Raw genomic sequence first — 17,863 nt, 5'->3', positions numbered from 1 at the left:
AAAGGTGACCTGTGAGCTGACCTGAACCATAAGAATAAGTCAGCCATGAAAAAATGTGAAGAAGAAAATCCGAGGCAGAAAGGGCTTGTTTTCCTGAGGCAGAGGGGCACGAATGGGGAGACTGAAACACTGTGAGCAGGGACAGCCTTCTTACGCATGTAATTAGGGAACTAGCAATGTGGGCCCACAAAGGTATGACAGACCCATTCTAAATGTGATAAATTTACTTCAAATGTAAAGTATATATTGAGGAAAAAAATCAAACTTTTGTAGAATTTTTTTTCTTTTTTCTTTTTTTTTATTGAGTTCAATTAGCTAACATATAGAGCATCATTATTTTATAGAATTTTCTTACATTTGGTTTAATTAATATTGTTTTAATTTTTAAATCTTGAAAGGTGTTCTTAGTGGTTTCACATGTCCTGATATTTGTAGGGTTTAGAAACTGTTTAAATCTGGCGAAGAAGGGTATGCCCTAAAGTTGGAGTGGGAGGTAGGAGTCAGAACATTTCGTCTTTTAAGACCACAGAAGTCTTCTGGGTTTGATAACACAGAGTATCAATATATGAAGATCAAGTGTCAGACCCCCTGCTGGGGAGTCTAACTGAAGAGTAAAAGAGGCCCTTCACTTACATGAAAACCATCACTGAAATTAGGAAGAGCAGTCCCAGTGACAATCCCTGGGCATCGAATGCAGAGTCAAGTGGTGGAAAGAGTAAGTAGGACATGGAGAAATGGAGACGGGATAATTTCATCTTACTGGGAGATAATTTCATCTAAAATAAGGTTCTTGAATGGCAGAGATTTTAGCGTAAACCAGCATTTCATGTTGGATAAAGCATTAACTTTTAAAAAATAGTTTTTATTTTCAGACAGTTTAAAACTTGGGGAAAAAAATGCCAAGATCACAACAACCACCAGTATAAGTTTCACCCAGAGACCTCGTTACATTACCCCATACAGTAACGTCCTGTATAGCGGAAAGACCCCATCTGGCATCACATGTCACACCCGTGTCCCTGCCTCTGCAGTGTCTGCCAAGAGGAATCAGATCCTCCACTGTTTCTCGACTTCCACAGCCTTATCATTCCTGAAGACCTCCTCTGGGTCTGTCTGATGTTTCCTCCTGACAGCACCTGCCTTGTGCCTCTGGGGCAGGAGGACCACCAGCCGATGCTTGTTATCAGGGGCCCCACGTCCATCAGTCCCGTGACTGGTGGTGATAACTTGGATCACTTGATTGCAAAGACGTCTCCACTGTTCCCTGCTGTAAAGCGACTGTTTTCCCCTTTGAAAGTAATGTTTTAAGGGAGACACTTAGAGACTTTCTTTGTTCTCCATCTAACTTTCATCCACGCATTTGAGTATCCATTGATAGTTCTTGTCTGATTTATTTACTATTGTGATGGTTGCCAAATGGTGACTTTCTAGTTCCAGTATGCTTTTTACATTTATTAGTTAGGATAGGGCTGTAGAAACAGATTCCTTTTTCTCTCCATGTAATTATTCATCTTTAGGTGGGTAGACTCATGGATTCCTATGTTTTTTCAATGAGATATGATGTATAAATTTCTCCTTCTCTCCATTCCTTTTTTCTTTTGATACTCAAAATATTTTTAACGCTCAAGTTATTTATTTACTACTTAAATTGTCTAGATTTGAACAATGGAAATCTACTTAAGTCTGACTCCTGTGTCATTCTGATGTGACCCCCATCATTCTTTGAAAACTTTTTTTTTTTTTAACAGTTGACACACAATGTTAGGTTAGTTTCAGGTGTGCAGCATTTTGACACGTCTCTACCTTATGGTATGCTCACAAGTGTAGCTACCATCTGTCACCATACAAAGCTGTTACAGTACCACCAACTCTTCCCTATGGGGGGTCCCTGCATCCCTGTGACTCGTTCATTTCATAACTGGAAGCCTCTACCTCCCACTGCCTTCACCCATTTTGCCCAGCCTCCCACACCCTTCCCCTCTGGCAGCCATCAATTTGTTCTCTGCATTTATGGCTTCGTTTCTGCCTTTCTGTTTGTTCATTTGTTTTGTTTGCTGGATCCCATATATGAGTGAAATCATATGGTTTTTGTCTTTCTCTTTCGGATTTATTTCACTTAGCATAATACCTTCAGTGTCCATCCATTTGTCACAAATGGCAAGATCTCACTTTATTGAAGTTAATAAATCAATTGGGGTGCCTGAGTGGCTCAGGCTGTTAAACATCTGACTCTTGATTTCAGCTCAGGTCAGGATCTCAGGGTTGCAGGATAAAGCTGTGTGTCGGGCTCAACACAAGGTGTGGAGCCTGCTTAAGATTTTCTTCCTCCCTCTGCCTCTGCCCCTCTCCCCGTAAAAAAAAATTTAAAATAAATTAATATTTTTCTTTCTCCAAATTTTTATTTGAATTCCAGTTAGTTCACATATAGCATAATATTAGTTTCAGGTGTACAATGTAGTGATTCAACACTTCCATACAACACCAGGTCCTCAACACAAGTGCACTCCTTAATCCCCATCACCTGGTTCACCCACCCCCCCCCTTCCCCCCCACCTCCCCTCCAGTAACTCTGGTTGTTCACTATAGTTAAGAGTCTGCTTCTTGGTTTTCTCTCTCCTTCTTTTTTCAAAACCCAACGTTCATCTGTTTCTTAAATTCCACATATGAGTGAAATCATATGGTATTTGTCTTTCTCTGATTGACTTACTTCACTTAGCACTATGCCTGTTTCCTATTTTTTCCCTCTTTCTGTCCCATCAGATTCACGTGATAACTTACAGCAGTTTCGATTGGTGTTTTAATGTCAAAACAAATATCAGCATGTTTTCCACTGATGTATTTCTGAATCAAAATCTTAAAACCTTTTGTCAGCAAGAATAATAAAATACTGAGTGGACTTCAAATCAGGTATGACGTTTTTACGTGGGAAGTCTTGAAACAGAAATCCCCAACATAATTACAACAACCCTGCAAAGAGGGAAGTTTTTCCATTTCACTGGTAGTGAGGCAGTTGAGTCTGCAAAGCGACAATTAGTGTGGGTGTCACCCTGCCAGATCGTGGAGCCAGTGACACCCCATGTGTACACAATGCATTTTTTATTCCAAATTCATAGATATTTAAAGTGTTAAGCCAAAAGAAACAAATGTTAATCTCCTCATTCTATATAATCTTTCTATTAACTTGGCAAATTTCAATTAAGTTTAACTTTCTAGCCATTCATTTCTGACCCTCAGAATCCCAGCTGCAAATTTCGATCTCCAAACTATCCTGCTGTTAATCTACTAAGTAGGTTAATGCTTGAGCTTTAGAGCGGCCACTGCAAGTATCGCAGGCACGATACACTGGTCTTTTTCTTGCAGTTACATGTGTACAGAAGGGGAACACACGCAGAAAACAAATAGCATGTTCTTAACTGCTGCATAAAGACTACGTCACAATTTAGGGCTCAGCACAGCAAGAGCTTAGTCACTCTTCTCTGTTTGTGGGCCCATAATTCAGGAACAACTCGGCTGGGAAGTTCTAGCGCGAAGTCCTCGTGTGGTTGTAGCTTTATGGTTCCGGCAGCCGCACTCATCTGAAGGCTTGACAAGGATTGGAAGCTCTGCTTGGAGATGGCTCACTCACACGGCTATAAGCTGCTGCTGGCAGTGGGGTCCTATTTCCTGTCCCTACGGGTGTCTCCCCAGTAGACTGCTTGAGGTTCCCCATGGCCTAGGGGCTGGCTTCCTCAGAGCCAGTGATCCGAGACCAACGTAAAAGCCTCTAAGGCCTTTTTACTACTAGGCCTTGAAAGTCACAGACACACTGTCACTTCTGCAGTGTTCTGTTTGTCACACAAGTCAGCACGGATTCAGCGTAGGAGGGAACCCCACAGGGTATGACTAGCCAGGAGGTGCTGTGTGGCCGTTTTGGAGGTTGGTTACCATGGTTCGCCCTCTGGAACCCAAAGGTCCGTGTCTCTTCCACATGAAAAAGTACACTTACTTCCTTCAAAGGTCCTTTAAAGCTTCCTTCCATTAGAGGGTCTGCTCAGAATCCAGAAACTCATCATGAGTCAAGTTCATACCAACATGAAGCTCCTAGGGAAGTCTGAGAACAAAGGAAGGTATTCAAATAAAGCTTCTCACCTGAAGACCGGTGAACAAGTTTTGTGCCACCCACACACCCAACATATGATGGTCAGATAGGCATCAAGTAACCACTTCAGACTCTCTGGTTCAAAAGGGGGAAATAGAAGCACACAGAAGTAACCAGTCCATAGTGGTTCTAGATTCCAGTCAGGTACTAGTTGGTGATTCCTGGATTAAGGCTCACTTCTAATATTTCTTGGAAGTGTTTCTTCATGGGTCTTGGCTCTGCCCTCTGATTCACAGTTCTACCTCTCTGACCCATGCTTCCTTTTAATATAAAAGTAGCCTTTGTTTATAGCCATATAATTTCCTGCCTGTAGAATTTAGGGTTTAAAGACACAGTTTCTATCTGTCTCATCTCTGTCCCTCTCAGGCCAAGCTGATGGTGTTACCACAAGTATGGCTGTCTTACAAATCTGTGGGTTTCCTTTGATTATGCTGGTTTATTCCATTAAGCAAAAGCCACGTCCAGTATCTGATGAAGATAAGCTTTTTAATTTAATTAAATTTTTTTTTTTACACTGGATTTTTGCTGACATGCTAAGGGAAGAATGCCCTTAGCACTGGTTAACTCAGGGGATCTGTAAGACACTTTAATAAACTGTCTAGCATTTCTTTAGTCTGGATGAATAGTTCTTTGAGGCACCACCTAATACATTTTGGAGGTCTTAAGGTGGGTATCACAGTCATACCTCATTGCCATCTTTACATTATGTTTTACTGGTAGTTGACTTTTGCCTGCAAGTGACTTAAATTTTTGCATTGTTGGCCATCCGGAGAGACTAGAAGTGAGAAAATACTTTCAAATCCATCAAGTCCCACTTTCTTTGTATTTAATGGTTTTCTTTAGTTTTTCTCTCTTCTTTTTCCCCCTTTATTATAAATAGATGTTCAGAATTCTCTGCCTGAAATGTCCTTATCTAGGTTACCCAATTCATTAAGTATGTTTCCTTCCCATATTATCATGATGTGATTTAACTTCCTACTGCAGCATAGCCAGGATCCAGTTTTCTCTCATTTCCAATCACATTTATTCCTTACTTTCCTTTAAGCCATTACTGACAACCTCCTCAAGAGCCATCATCAGGCTTCTGCTCACAGTCCTTGTGAAGCCTGCCCAGCTTACTTGTACATCCCAGTCCTGAGGTCACTGCCACTTCTGTAGGTTTTGTTGTAATTCCCTCCCAGTACAAAATTTATTACTAGGTATTCATTATTGCATAAACAAATTGCCCCAAAATTTAATAGCTGGAAACCATGATTTATTATCTCTCATGGCTTTTCTAGAAGACTGCTCGTGGAATGATCAGCTAGCAGTCTCAGAAACCAAGCCGATACTAGTACCAGAAGTCACACACAACCACCGCTTCATAGTTTTCTACTAACCAGAGTCAGGGCTAACTTAGGGTAGAAGGAGATTAGGAAAGGGTTTGAATACCAGAGGCAAGGATTAATGGACTTCCTCTTGGAAATGTTATACATAATGCAAGGAAAGGAAAAAAAAGACACCCTAAATTTTAATAGATATATATAGTAGTTTGTCCTCTAACTGTCTTCGCCTAGAATGTATCCCATGTAGAAAAGTAAAAGGACTTGACAGTTTCAAACTCCAGAATTTATCAGGGCCAAACAGAACATTGTTAGGAGTGACTGATGAAGTCTTGTTTTATGACCTTAATTATGTCCAATTCATAGTGATCTGTGTGTTACACAGCTGCTTTGCTTCAGAGATCTTGTTCTCACAAATAGATCAACTCATTTTGAAATATTTCAAACCTAGTGTGGATATTTAGAGACTCCCAAGTACTCAAAAAACAGAACCAAATGATCGTCTTGTTAAGAGTAGTCAATAAAGTTACAGCTGGATGTTTTCTCTCTGCTAAGTTTAGACATTATACTCCATTCAATTTTATCTTGATTAAACAGATTGAAAATCATATGTATGCATACAACTAGTCTAAATGGGCCACTTATCTAAGATCAGCAGTTTTCTGAAGAGACTAACAATGCAAATGAAAAAAAATGTGACTTAGGGAAAGATATATACATGTCATATGTTTGATATCAGAAGTAGATTTTTTAAGTCAAGAAATTAATTTAAGTAGAATCCTGTTTTTACATAGTACAGTGTTGATAGAAAAATGATATACAGCTCTGTGATTAACTCTTAAAGGGAATTCAAATGATAATTACTAGACTTGAAATATCATAACCCATTAATAATGGAAGAAAGGGTTCTATTGTCCTAAACTGGTATTACTAGTCAAATAGGACATGTTTTTTAAAAAATCACTTAATGGTCAATTTTTTCGATAAGTTTTCTATTGGAAATTCACTTTTATCAACTTAATGACACATCTTGATCCCAACCCATTCTGTATATTTTTTTTCTGTAGCTGCAATATTAGACTGAAATAAATATGTTAATAACTTTAGAATTTTAAGCAGACAAATTAGTACAGCTTAAATGTGCTCCAATAGTAAATTTGGTGTGAGGAAAAATATGAAAAGTAGATACTTTTTGAGACTTTCTGGAGATAGTTAATGGGATAGAGAAGTATTTTTTTTTTTCCTGTGACTGGCATATAGATTTAATGCACACACTAAGAATTATGCATTTTTTTCCTATTAAAAAGGCATAATTTAGGTAATTGACTCATGTTGGTATTTTAAAGTTATTTTGCAATTAAATTTTTAATGTCTGACTTTAAAATTTGTACATGTATCTTCTGTTGCCTAATAGAACCACCGGTATTTACTTTTTTTTTGTCTTGCTATTCATTCTCTTTTTAGTTTCATTTCTTATCATTTATACTCCCTATATCATATTACTCTATAAGATGGATATTCAGAGGAGGGTACCTGGGCCTTCTGCCTCAGTTTATTTCTTTATGATGTTTCTTTGGATTTGATAAGTCAAGAAATCATTTGTAATGCAAATATCTTTTTGGATTGAGTTAGACATTAATCCATAAAAGAGAGCCACCATAATCAATAATGCTTTAGTTTCTTGACATCTGAATAACAGGGCTCTAGGGTACTAAGAAAATAGAAGTAAATTTGAAGGCAGAAAAGGAAGATAGTAGATAGTTGGGAAAGGTCTAAAGTTTTATGTTTTAATATCTAAAGAGAGAATCAGGTGAGGAAGTGTAGGAGTCAGCCTTCAAGACCAGAGGGACAGAGTGATGTGACAGACCAAGGAAGAAAATGTCATGGAGAAAATATGACAAGTAGATCCCAGAGACAAACATTCACCAGGTTCTACCCTTCCTTCATCTCCTGAAATAATACTGCTTTCTCAAAAGATTCCATTCTTCTGCGTTGAACAGGACATCAACAAGGATCAACAGGACAGGGCGGCTGTGGTCACGGAAGACAGCCAGAGGAATTTCAGTGAAGCATGCTCTACGCAGGATATAACTTTCCCACTTCTTCTCTCTCACAGGTTTCCTGAACCAGATGAGTAACTCCAGTCACTCTGTCCTTCAGCCTTCTTTCCAAGGATGCATGCAGCTCATCCAAGTGGATGACCAACTGGTGAATTTATATGAAGTGGCCCAGAGGAGGCCGGGGAGTTTTGCGAACGTCAGCATCGACATGTGCGCCATTATAGACAGGTATACAGTCTTTCCGTCCTACTTCTACGTGTCCAGACTTCTGAATTCACGCTTTTGTTGTGGGACAAGAGAAACACACACACACACACACCACGTATAAGAGGTAAGGCGGAGGAGCCATCTGTCACGCCTACAGCATATGTGATTTTAGCAGTGACGTTTATAGAAGGACCTGGGTATATATGGTAGAACAATCTGGGATGTCACGCCAATCTCCCTCCGTAAATGTGAGCATTATGCAGGTAATTTTGCAAGCAACAGCTGAGTTATAAAGGAACTCAGTTTATTTTAATTTAGCTTCCTAGCCCACAAGCAGAAATGTCCCTTCTCTTCTTGTGTTGGTCACGACTCATGCTCAGCGTATTTTCCCCTCCAAAGCCCTCTCTTGAAGAAAAAGAAGCTTTAAAAATGTTGACAGGCAGTATGGGAATTTACTGAAACAGAATATTTAATGTAATTGAGTCTGCTTACAAAATATACATACTGAAATATTGCAAAATCGAATCTATGTTCATTTTTGCAAATCTGGAGAGGAGCTTTTTTTTTATATAAAAACCTAGTTGACATCTCACAGAGTAGAAAGATACAACTCTTACATGAACTATTACATCATTACATACACTAACCTTAATATATTTCTAAAAAGTGCCTTTCATTACCATGAAAAGTAGTATGAGATATTTCATCCATAAATAAACCATATCGAACTTTGCGTTGAATTTAACCTGGTGATTTTAGGTGATTTTCTAAACTGTATTCAAATCTTTTATTAGAGGGCTATCTTACTCTGAAAAATAATCTCATTAATTTTATATTTTGCAAGATGAAAGTTTCAGAAGTCTTAGTCTTGCTCCCAACAAAGAGTAGACTTTCAGTCTCTAGTAATCTTACTTCATTTAAGAGGAGATCCTTAGGAAAGTCATCCAAAGACATAAAATGAATCTTAAAAAGACATAAAATCATCTATAATAAAGTAAGTTTGCTGCCATATAATCTCAATAAAATTATATCCATGTGAATGGTAAATTACAGTTTAAATGATGGCTATGGAATGTAACTTTTTAAAGTCTTAATATGTTTATAATGAGAGACTTGATAACATAGCATAGTTCTTATTTCTGTTACGTATTTGCAAATACTCACCCTGTTGGCCTAACCAATTTATATTTAAACAGAACAGTGAACAATTTTAATGGAAATATATTCCTAATTTTTGAACCAGCAATAATGCAATAGCTATTATTTCTGCCTAAAGCAAGTAGTAGCAATAATAAGAAAAACTGAGACATGAATGTTTTAAGACCGTATTTGTGATATTTGATATTTATCTATAAATTTTTATTAATTGTCTTCCATACAGAAAGATTTTTCCTTCTTAGTAATGTGTATACAGCAGATTGAGTTATTTTAGTGCCTTGTCCATTTTCCATGTCAGTAGATTTAATGATATAATAATTTCTGTCAATAAACTAACCCAAGTTAGTTTATTCAGCTTTTGTAAACAGGCTAGATTTTATGGTGATGTTGCTATTTACTTTGAACAGCATGTATCCTGGACATTATGTTTAAATTGTTTGCTACTAAAGAAATATGGGTAAGATGTTGAGACTTTAATGTTTTACTTCCATGGAGGGAGTTGGTGCTAAATTGGCCCCAAAAGAATAAATGGGATTTTTATATATGAAGAAAACAGAAAATGGCATTTCTGATGAGAAGAACAGTGCAAGAAAAGATGGAGAATAGGGAATACAGATTTCAATTTTTGGCAGATACAAGAATATACAAAATATTTTTTCACCAAAATGGGTCAGTCCCATTTTCCATATTACCAAGCATCCTATAGCTGACAGAACAAAGAATATGTCTTTTTTATCCTCCAGGATGATAACCCAGTAGAGTAGCTATGGGGAATTCGTCACCTCTGACAAATCAACATTTCTAAAGTCCGTTAAGGAATCTATTTTCTGTTTGTTCTAGTTTTTGAAGGCAATGACTTCTTTTTTTCCTCCCTAAATTGACGTGTAATTGACATATAACAATATATTAGTTTTAGGTGTAAAATGTAATGAGTGGATATGTATCACAAAATGATCATCAGGGCAATAGTTTATGTACATTAATTTCCAGTATGTGAAAGAACACATTCCTTTATTCATCTAAAATGTTTCCAGCTCAAAATTGTAATCTGTGAAGTGTTGTATTTTTGTATGTTTGAAGACTGTTTTCACCTTATGCCAACCATTGAGGAGCTCACCCTTACTCTGTGTCTTTCCATGTGAGGGCACCAGTGGTTTTACCCTACCTTCATGTAATAGTGACCACCGGATAACACTGGAATGATACATTCCCAGCTCATCTCTAGTCTGATGTTTTCCCTCTAACTAAAACTTTGCAACTGCCCAGTCTGTGCCATTTTATTTTCAAACCATCTGAATTTTCCCTAAGTAAGCCTACAGTGACTCTTTCTTAGTTTGCTCCTTTCAAGAGTTCAGCTTGATTGATTTGAGAGCTATTTTTGAAAGAAAGGGAAAAAAAAGAATAAATGAGAACATAGGGTAAAAAAAAAAATAGAAAAGCTACCACTGGCACAATTTTTATGAAATATTTGGAGATGATAGAAGCAGCTGCAGTGATTTGATGAGTGGAATTTAGGGAAATCATTTGGGGAAGATGATGGGGTTTTGTTGTGTGTCATAGGGGAATACCCTATGATTTGAACTTATTTCTCTTTCTTTGTGTGTGGATTTACATGTGGCTTGTTTTATTTACTTGTTTGGAGCACAGCAATGAATCAAGAAAAGAGTGAGCACACCAAGCTGTAGAATTCAATAGTATGTTCTGAGTGTATCAATGATGCCAGGCACTGTTCTAGGCACATAGGATACATCATTGAACACAATAGACAAAGATCTTTGTACTTGTAAAGGAAGAAAAACAAATGTAATAAGGAAGAAAATATTATAGTAGGAAGAAATAAGTTCTGTGGAGAAGAAAAAAAAAAAAAGAAGAGCAAATCAAGGAGAACTGGCATTCCAAGAGACTGAGGTGTTGGGTTGTAGTCTAAATGGGTTGGTCAGAGTTAGCCTTATTGAAAAGATGATATTAATTCAAGACCTGAAAGAAGTAATAGAATTTGCCAATTCTGTTGGCAAGAGAATAGTCAGTGTGGAGAGGACAGTCAGAGCAACAAGTCTGCCTGGCATGATCTAGGATCAGCACAGGACCAGAATGGCAAATTTGGAAGGACAAGTAGAGTTGTGGGAGAGGAGGCCAGAGAAGTTCTAGAGGCCAGGTCCTGGAGATCTATAGGTTATTTTAACGATTTGGTTTTTATTCTGAGGGAATGAAGGAGCCATGTGGGTTTCTAAGTAGAGCAATGACATGATCTGTCTTAAAAGGATAACTCTGGGGGCACCTGGGTGGCTCAGTGGGTTAAGCCTCTGCCTTCAGCCCAGGTCACATCTCAGGGTCCTGGGATTGAGCCCTGCATCAGGCTCTCTGCTCAGCGGGGAGCCCGCTTCCCCCTCTCTCTCTGCCTGCCTCTCTGCCTACTTGTGATCTCTCTCTGTGTGTCAAATAAGATCTTTAAAAAATAATAATAAAATAAAATAAATAAAAATAAAAGGATAACTGGCTGTGGGAGGAGGAAAGGTAGGAACAAGGAGCCTATTATAGTGATCTAGGTGAGAGGTGCTAGTGGCCTAAGACCAGAGTGCTAGCATAAGACGTAGTGAGATGCAGTCAGTTCTGAATATATTTAGAAAGTAGAGTCAATAGGGTTTCTTGATGGACTAAATATTGCAGTTAGAGAATAAACCCAAATTATTTAGTTTAAGCAACTAGAAGGAAGGAGTTACCATCTTCCAGTGGGAAGACTAGGGCAGAGAAGATTGGTCAAGGGTTGAGGAAAAAGATCAGGAATTCAGTGTTGAAATTTGTGCTGGACACAGTGGACATATCAAGAAGGCAGTTGGCTATATGTAAGTCAGAGGCATGTATCTGCAGATTACACAATAAAATGCTGTCTGATGAAATCTCCATGTTTGCCTGTTGAGGGCCTCTGGTTTCTTTAACTGTATTTCATGAAGAGCCATAGATGTGGAAGGGGAGAACGTGAATAGTGGGCAGAAAGCCTCTTCCAACACTGGGAGCCTGTAGCTTTACCCTTTGAAGGATATCCTGCTCTTGGAGAGGAGGACCTTCATCAAACCTTCAGTTGCTAGTATATTCTCTGAAAATGATAAAATATCTAACAAGTAACTTCTCTGTTTCTCCTGGATGATTGTCACCTTTTACTTGCTCCTAGTGCCCTTATTTTGTTGGCTCCTTGTGGCACATGTCTTCAGGTGCCCACTCAGTTCCTCTTCTCGATCCACTTCTCTCTAACTTCTTTGTAGGTGTGAGCATCTGAGATTCAGAAACCTACTAAACACTCCTAGAACTAAAGTTGGGTTTGTTCACTGCCTCCCATAGGGCATCACAAAGTGGGTAGGGGGCAGTTAGGGAAGGGAATTGGGAAGGAGCCTTGGGCAGATCCTGGCAAGTGTTGGTCACATTTGTAAACTAGGAGAGTTGCAGTAACAGACTGTGGAACTTGTGAATCTCTGTGGAGTTACTGTTTGATTAGCTTGCCTGTGATTCTCATCTAGGACATAGGGGATGACAAATGTGGTGTTAGAATATTTTGAGCTTATGTAGGTGGTGTTCATGACCGGTCTGGCAAACTTTACCTGCTTTGTGAGTAATATTAATAATACAGTACATCTTGCTGGTTGTAATTTCTATATCAATCGTCAGGCCATCCTCATCACTTAGCTCCAGAGAGATATTCTTTCTTTGTCGTAGGCAGGAGTGACAATGGGATACAGTCCTGGCTAATGAGAGACAAGCAGAAGTCAGCTATGGTGTTCTTGAGGAAGCTTTTAGTTTCTTGATACACATGTCACTCCTTCCGCTCCACTGTCCTTGTTCAGAGGCCTGGAGCTGTATGGTCTAGAGTGCCAGCACTCAAGTGATCCGGAGTCAGCAAACACCTTCACTCCTTTTTTGGAGGGAAGAGAAGCATTTTCTGTTTATTTAAGTCACTGTGAGTCAAGTTCTTTTCTTCTTGGAGCCAAAAACATCTGCCCTTTCTCTATCCTCCATTCTAAAGTCAAGCAGTACATTTTTTGTTTTTTTTAACCAGAACACAGAGGAACACATTCCCAAGTAAGGAAATGGCTTCGAAACAAAAGATGGTACATTTATTTTAGGATATATTAAGTTGCATGCCAATGATGTTCCCCAGGGATTGAACTTTGGGGACAAAATGGTCGTTTAGAGGCCAAAGCACATTTATATTGTTAGAATCAGCAGTGGGTAGAAAAATTAGTAAAAGTAGTTCATTAGAATGAGAATCTTCTTGTTAGAATCAGCAGTGGGTAGAAAAATTAGTAAAAGTAGTTCATTAGAATGAGAATCTTCCTTACCTTTCCTATAATCTCCGTTGTAAATATTAAGAAACAAGACCAGTGAACATTCTAGAGAGCAAAGAAAGCATAAAAGGAAGACTAAATGCCCCAACTTAACCACGGCCTACAAAATTACCCCTTGAGAAATTGAATAGACTGGATCCTATTTTTGAGTTAGTAATTAAGTCTTCATTATATTTTTGGATGGAAGTGCATAATCAAAGACCCAGTTTTTATTTTTTTAGTTAAATGGTTTCATTTTTTGTTCAATGCTTTTTTTAAAAAAAAAAAAATTTTTTTAAACATATAATGTATTATTAGCCCCAGGAGTATAAGTCTGTGAATCGTCCGGCTTACAGACTTCACAGCACTCACCATAGCACATACCCTCCCCAATATCCATAATGCAACCACCCTCCCCATCCCCCCATCCCCCCAGCAACCCTCAGTTTGTTTTGTGAGATTAAGAGTCTCTTATGGTTTTTCTCCCTCTCTATCCCATCTTGTTCCATTTCTTCCTTTCCTACCTCCCAAACCCCTATGTTGCCTCTCAAATTCCTCATATTATGGAGATCATATGATAATTGTCTGTCTGTGATTGACTTATTTCGCTCAGCATAATACCCTGTAGTTCTACCCCGTCATTACAAATGGCAAGATTTCATTTCTTTTGATGGCTGCATTGTATTCCATTGTGTATATATATATACCACTTTTTCTTTATCCATTGATCTGTCGATGGACATTTAGGTTCTTTCCATAGTTTGGCTATTGTGGACATTGCTGTTATAAACATTTGGGTGCACATGCCCCTTCAGATCACTGCATTTGTATCTTTAGGGTAAATACCCAGTAGTGCGATTGCTGGGTCATACAGCAGCTCTATTTTTTTTTTCTTTTCTTTCTTTTTTTTTTTTTTAAGATTTTATTTATTTATTTGACAGAGGGAGATCACAAGTAGGCAGAGAGGCAGACAGAGAGAGAGTTGGAAGCAGGCTCCCTGCTGAGCAGAGAGCCTGATGTGGAGCTCGATCCAGGACCCTGGGATCATGACCTGAGCCGAAGACAGAGACTTTAACCCACTGAGCCACCCAGGTGCCCCGACAGCTCTATTTTCAACTTTTTGAGGAATCTCCATGCTGCTTTCCAGAGTGGCTGCACCAGCTTGCATTACCATCAACAATGTAGGAAGGTTCCCCTTTCTCCATATCCTCGCCAGCATCTGTCCTTTCCTGACTTGTTAATTTTAGCCATTCTGACTGGTGTGAAGTGGTATCTCATTGTGGTTCTGATTTGTATTTCCCTGATGCTGAGTGATGTGGAGCACTTTCTCATGTGTCTGTTGTCCATCTGGATGTCTTCTTTGCAGAAATGTCTGTTCATGCCCTCTGCCCATTTCTTGATTGGATTATTTGTTCTTTGGGTGTTGAGTTTAATAAGTTCTTTATAGATTTTGGATACTAGCCCCTTGTCTGATATGTCGTTTGCAAATATCTTCTCCCATTCTGTCAGTTGTCTTTTGGTTTTGTTAACTGTTTCCTTTGTTGTGCAAAAGCTTTTGATCTTGATGAAGTCCCAATAGTCCATTTATGCCCTTGCTTCCCTTGCCTTTGGCGATGTTTCTAGGAAGAAGTTGCTGCGGTTGAGGTTGAAGAGGTTGCTGCCTGTGTTCTTCTCAAGAATTTTGATGGATTCCTTTCTCACATTGAGGTCCATAATCCATTTTGAGTCTATTTTCGTGTGTGGTATAAGGAAATGGTCCAGTTTCATTTTTCTGCATGTGGCTTTCCAGTTTTCCAACACCATTTGTTGAAGAGACTGTCTTTTTTCCATTGGACATTCTTTCCTGCTTTGTCAAAGATTAGTTGACCACAGAGTTGAGGGTCTATTTCTGGGCTCTCTATTCTGTTCCATTGATCTTTGTGTCTGTTTTGTGCCAGTACCATACTGTCTTGATAATGACATCTTTGTAGTAGAGCTTAAAGTCTATAATTGTGATACCACCAAATTTGGCTTTATTTTTCAACATTCCTCTGCCTATTCGAGGTCTTTTCTGGTTCCATATAAATTTTAGGATTATTTGTTCCATTTCTTTGAAAAAATGGATGGTATGTTGGTAGGGACTGCATTAAACATGTAGATTGCTTTAGGTAGCATAGACATTTTCACAATATTTGTTCTTCCAATCCATGAGCATGGAACATTTTTCCATTTCTTGGTGTCTTACTCAATTTCTTTCATGAGTACTTTATAGCTTTCTGAGTACAGATTCTTTGCCTCTTTGGTTAGGTTTATTCCTAAGTATCTTATGGTTTTGGGTGCAGTTGTTAGTGGGAACAACTCCTTAATTTCTCTTTCTTCTGTCTTGCTGTTGGTGTATAGAAATGCAAGTAATTCCTGTGCATTGATTTTATATCCTGACACTTTACTGAATTCCTGTACAAGTTCTAGCAGTTTTGGAGTTCAGTCTTATGGGCTTTCCACAGAAAGTATCATATCATCTGCAAAGAGTGAGAGTTTGACTTCTTCTTTGCGGATTCGGATGCCTTTAATTTCTTTTTGTTGTCTGATTGCTGAGGCTAGGACTTCTAGTACTATGTTGAATATAGCAGTGGTGACAGTGGACATCCCTGCCATGTTCCTGACCTTAAAGGAAAAGCTCCCAATTTTTCTCCATTGAGAATGATACTCACTGTGGGTTTTCATAGATGGCTTTGATGATATGGAGGTATGTACCCTATATCCCTACAATGGGAAGAGTTTTGATCAAGAAAGAATGCTGTACTTTCTCAAATGCTTAATCAGCATCTATTGAGAGTATCATATGGTTCTTGTTCTTTCTTTTATTAGTGTATTGTATTACATTGATTGATTTGCACATGTTGACCCAACCTTGCATCCCAGGAATAAATCCCACTTGGTCGTGGTGAATCATCCTTTTAATGTACTGTTGGATCCTATTGACTAGTGTTTTAGTGAGAATTTTCACATCTGTGTTCATCAAGAATATTGGTCTGTAATTCTCCTTTTTGATGGGGTCTTTGTCTGGTTTGGGGATCAAGATAATGCTGGCCTCATAAAATGAGTTTGGAAGTTCTCCTTCCATTTCAATTTTTTGGAACAGTTTCAGAAGAATAGGAGTTAATTCTTCTTTAAATGCTTGGTAGAATTCCCCTGGGAAGCAATCTGACCCTGGGCTTTTGTTTGTTGGGAGATTTTTGATGACTTTTTCAATCTCCTTACTGGTTATAGGTCTGTTCAGGTTTTCTATTTCTTCCTGGTTCAGTTTTGGTAGTTTATACATCTTTAGGAATGCATTCATTTCTTCTAGATCGTCAAATTTGCTGGCGTTTTATTGCTTATAATATGTTCTTATTATTGTTTGTATTTCTTGGGTTTTGGTTGTAATCTCTCCTCTTTCATTCATATTTTATTAATTTGGGTCCTTTCTCTTTTCTTTTTGGTAAGTCTGGCCAGGGGTTTAGCAGTCTTATTAATACTTTCAAAGAACCAGCTCCTAGTTTTTTTGATTTGTTCTACTGTTTTTTCGGTTTCTATTTCATTGATTTCTGCTCTGATCCTTATTATTTCTCTTCTCCTGCTGGGTTGTAGGCTTTCTTTGCTGTTCTTTTTCCAGTTCCTTTAGGTGTGGGTTTAGGTTATATATTTGAGACATTTTTCTTAAGAAAGGCTTGTTTTCCTCTCAGGACTGCCTTTGTTGTATCTCACAGGTTTTGAACAGTTGTTTTTTCATTTTCATTTGTTTCCATGAGTGTTTTGAATTCTTCTTTAATTTCCGGGTTGACCAGTTCATTCTTTAGTAGGATGCTCTTTAGCCTCCCTGTATTTGGGTTCTTTCCAACTTTCCTTTTGTGATTGAGTTCTAGCTTCATAGCATTGTGGTCTGAAAATATGCATGGAATGATCCCAGTCTTTTGGTACCTGTTGAGACCTGATATGTGACCCAGGATGTGATCTATTCTGGAGAATGTTCCATGTGCCGTAGAGAAGAATGTGTATTCTATTGCTTTGGGATTGAATGTTCTGAATACATCTGTGGTGTCCATCTGGTCCAGTGTGTCATTTAAGGCCTTTATTTCCTTGTTGATCTTTTGCTTGGATGATCTGTCCATTTCAGTGAGGGGGGTGTTAACATCCCCTAGTATTATTGCATTATTATAGATGCGTTTCTTTGATTTTGTTATTAATTGGTTTATATAGTTAGCTACAACCTTGTTAGGGGCATAGATATTCAAATTGTTAGATCTTCTTGTTGGACAGACCCTTTGAGTATGATATAGTGTCCTTCCTTATCTCTTATTATAGTCTTTGGCTTACAATCTAATTTATCTAATATAAGGATTGCCACCCCGGGTTTCTTTTGATGTCCATTGGCATGGTAAATTGTTATCCGCCCCCTCACTTTGAATCTGGTAGTGCCTTTGGGTTATTATGAGTTTCTTGTAGACAGCATATTGATGGGTTCTGTTTTTTATCCATTCTGATACCCTGTGTCTTTTGATTGCGGCATTTTAGCCCATTTACATTCAGGGTAACTATTTTTTTTTTTAATTTTTAATTTTTTATTAACATATAATGTATTATTAGCCCCAGGGGTACAGGTCTGTGAATTGCCAGGTTTATACACTTCACAGCACTCTCCAT

General features: G+C 38.3%; 1 protein-coding gene across 3 annotated transcripts in view; it reads left to right on the top strand.

The window, feature by feature from the left end:
* Positions 1-17,863, top strand: part of CNTNAP2 (contactin associated protein 2) — a 1,946,064-nt gene that overhangs the window by 1,098,972 nt on the left and 829,229 nt on the right. For all 3 annotated transcript variants that reach the window (XM_046020922.1, XM_046020925.1, XM_046020923.1), the window contains one exon: positions 7,577-7,748. In XM_046020922.1, coding sequence (XP_045876878.1) covers positions 7,577-7,748 — 172 coding nt within the window. The remainder of the gene's footprint in view (positions 1-7,576; positions 7,749-17,863) is intronic.

Source organism: Meles meles, chromosome 10 (assembly GCF_922984935.1).
Source record: "Meles meles chromosome 10, mMelMel3.1 paternal haplotype, whole genome shotgun sequence".
Classification (NCBI taxonomy): Eukaryota; Metazoa; Chordata; class Mammalia; order Carnivora; family Mustelidae; genus Meles; species Meles meles.
The sequence above is the reverse complement of the archived record's forward strand: the minus strand, read 5'-3'. Positions and strand labels throughout refer to the sequence as shown.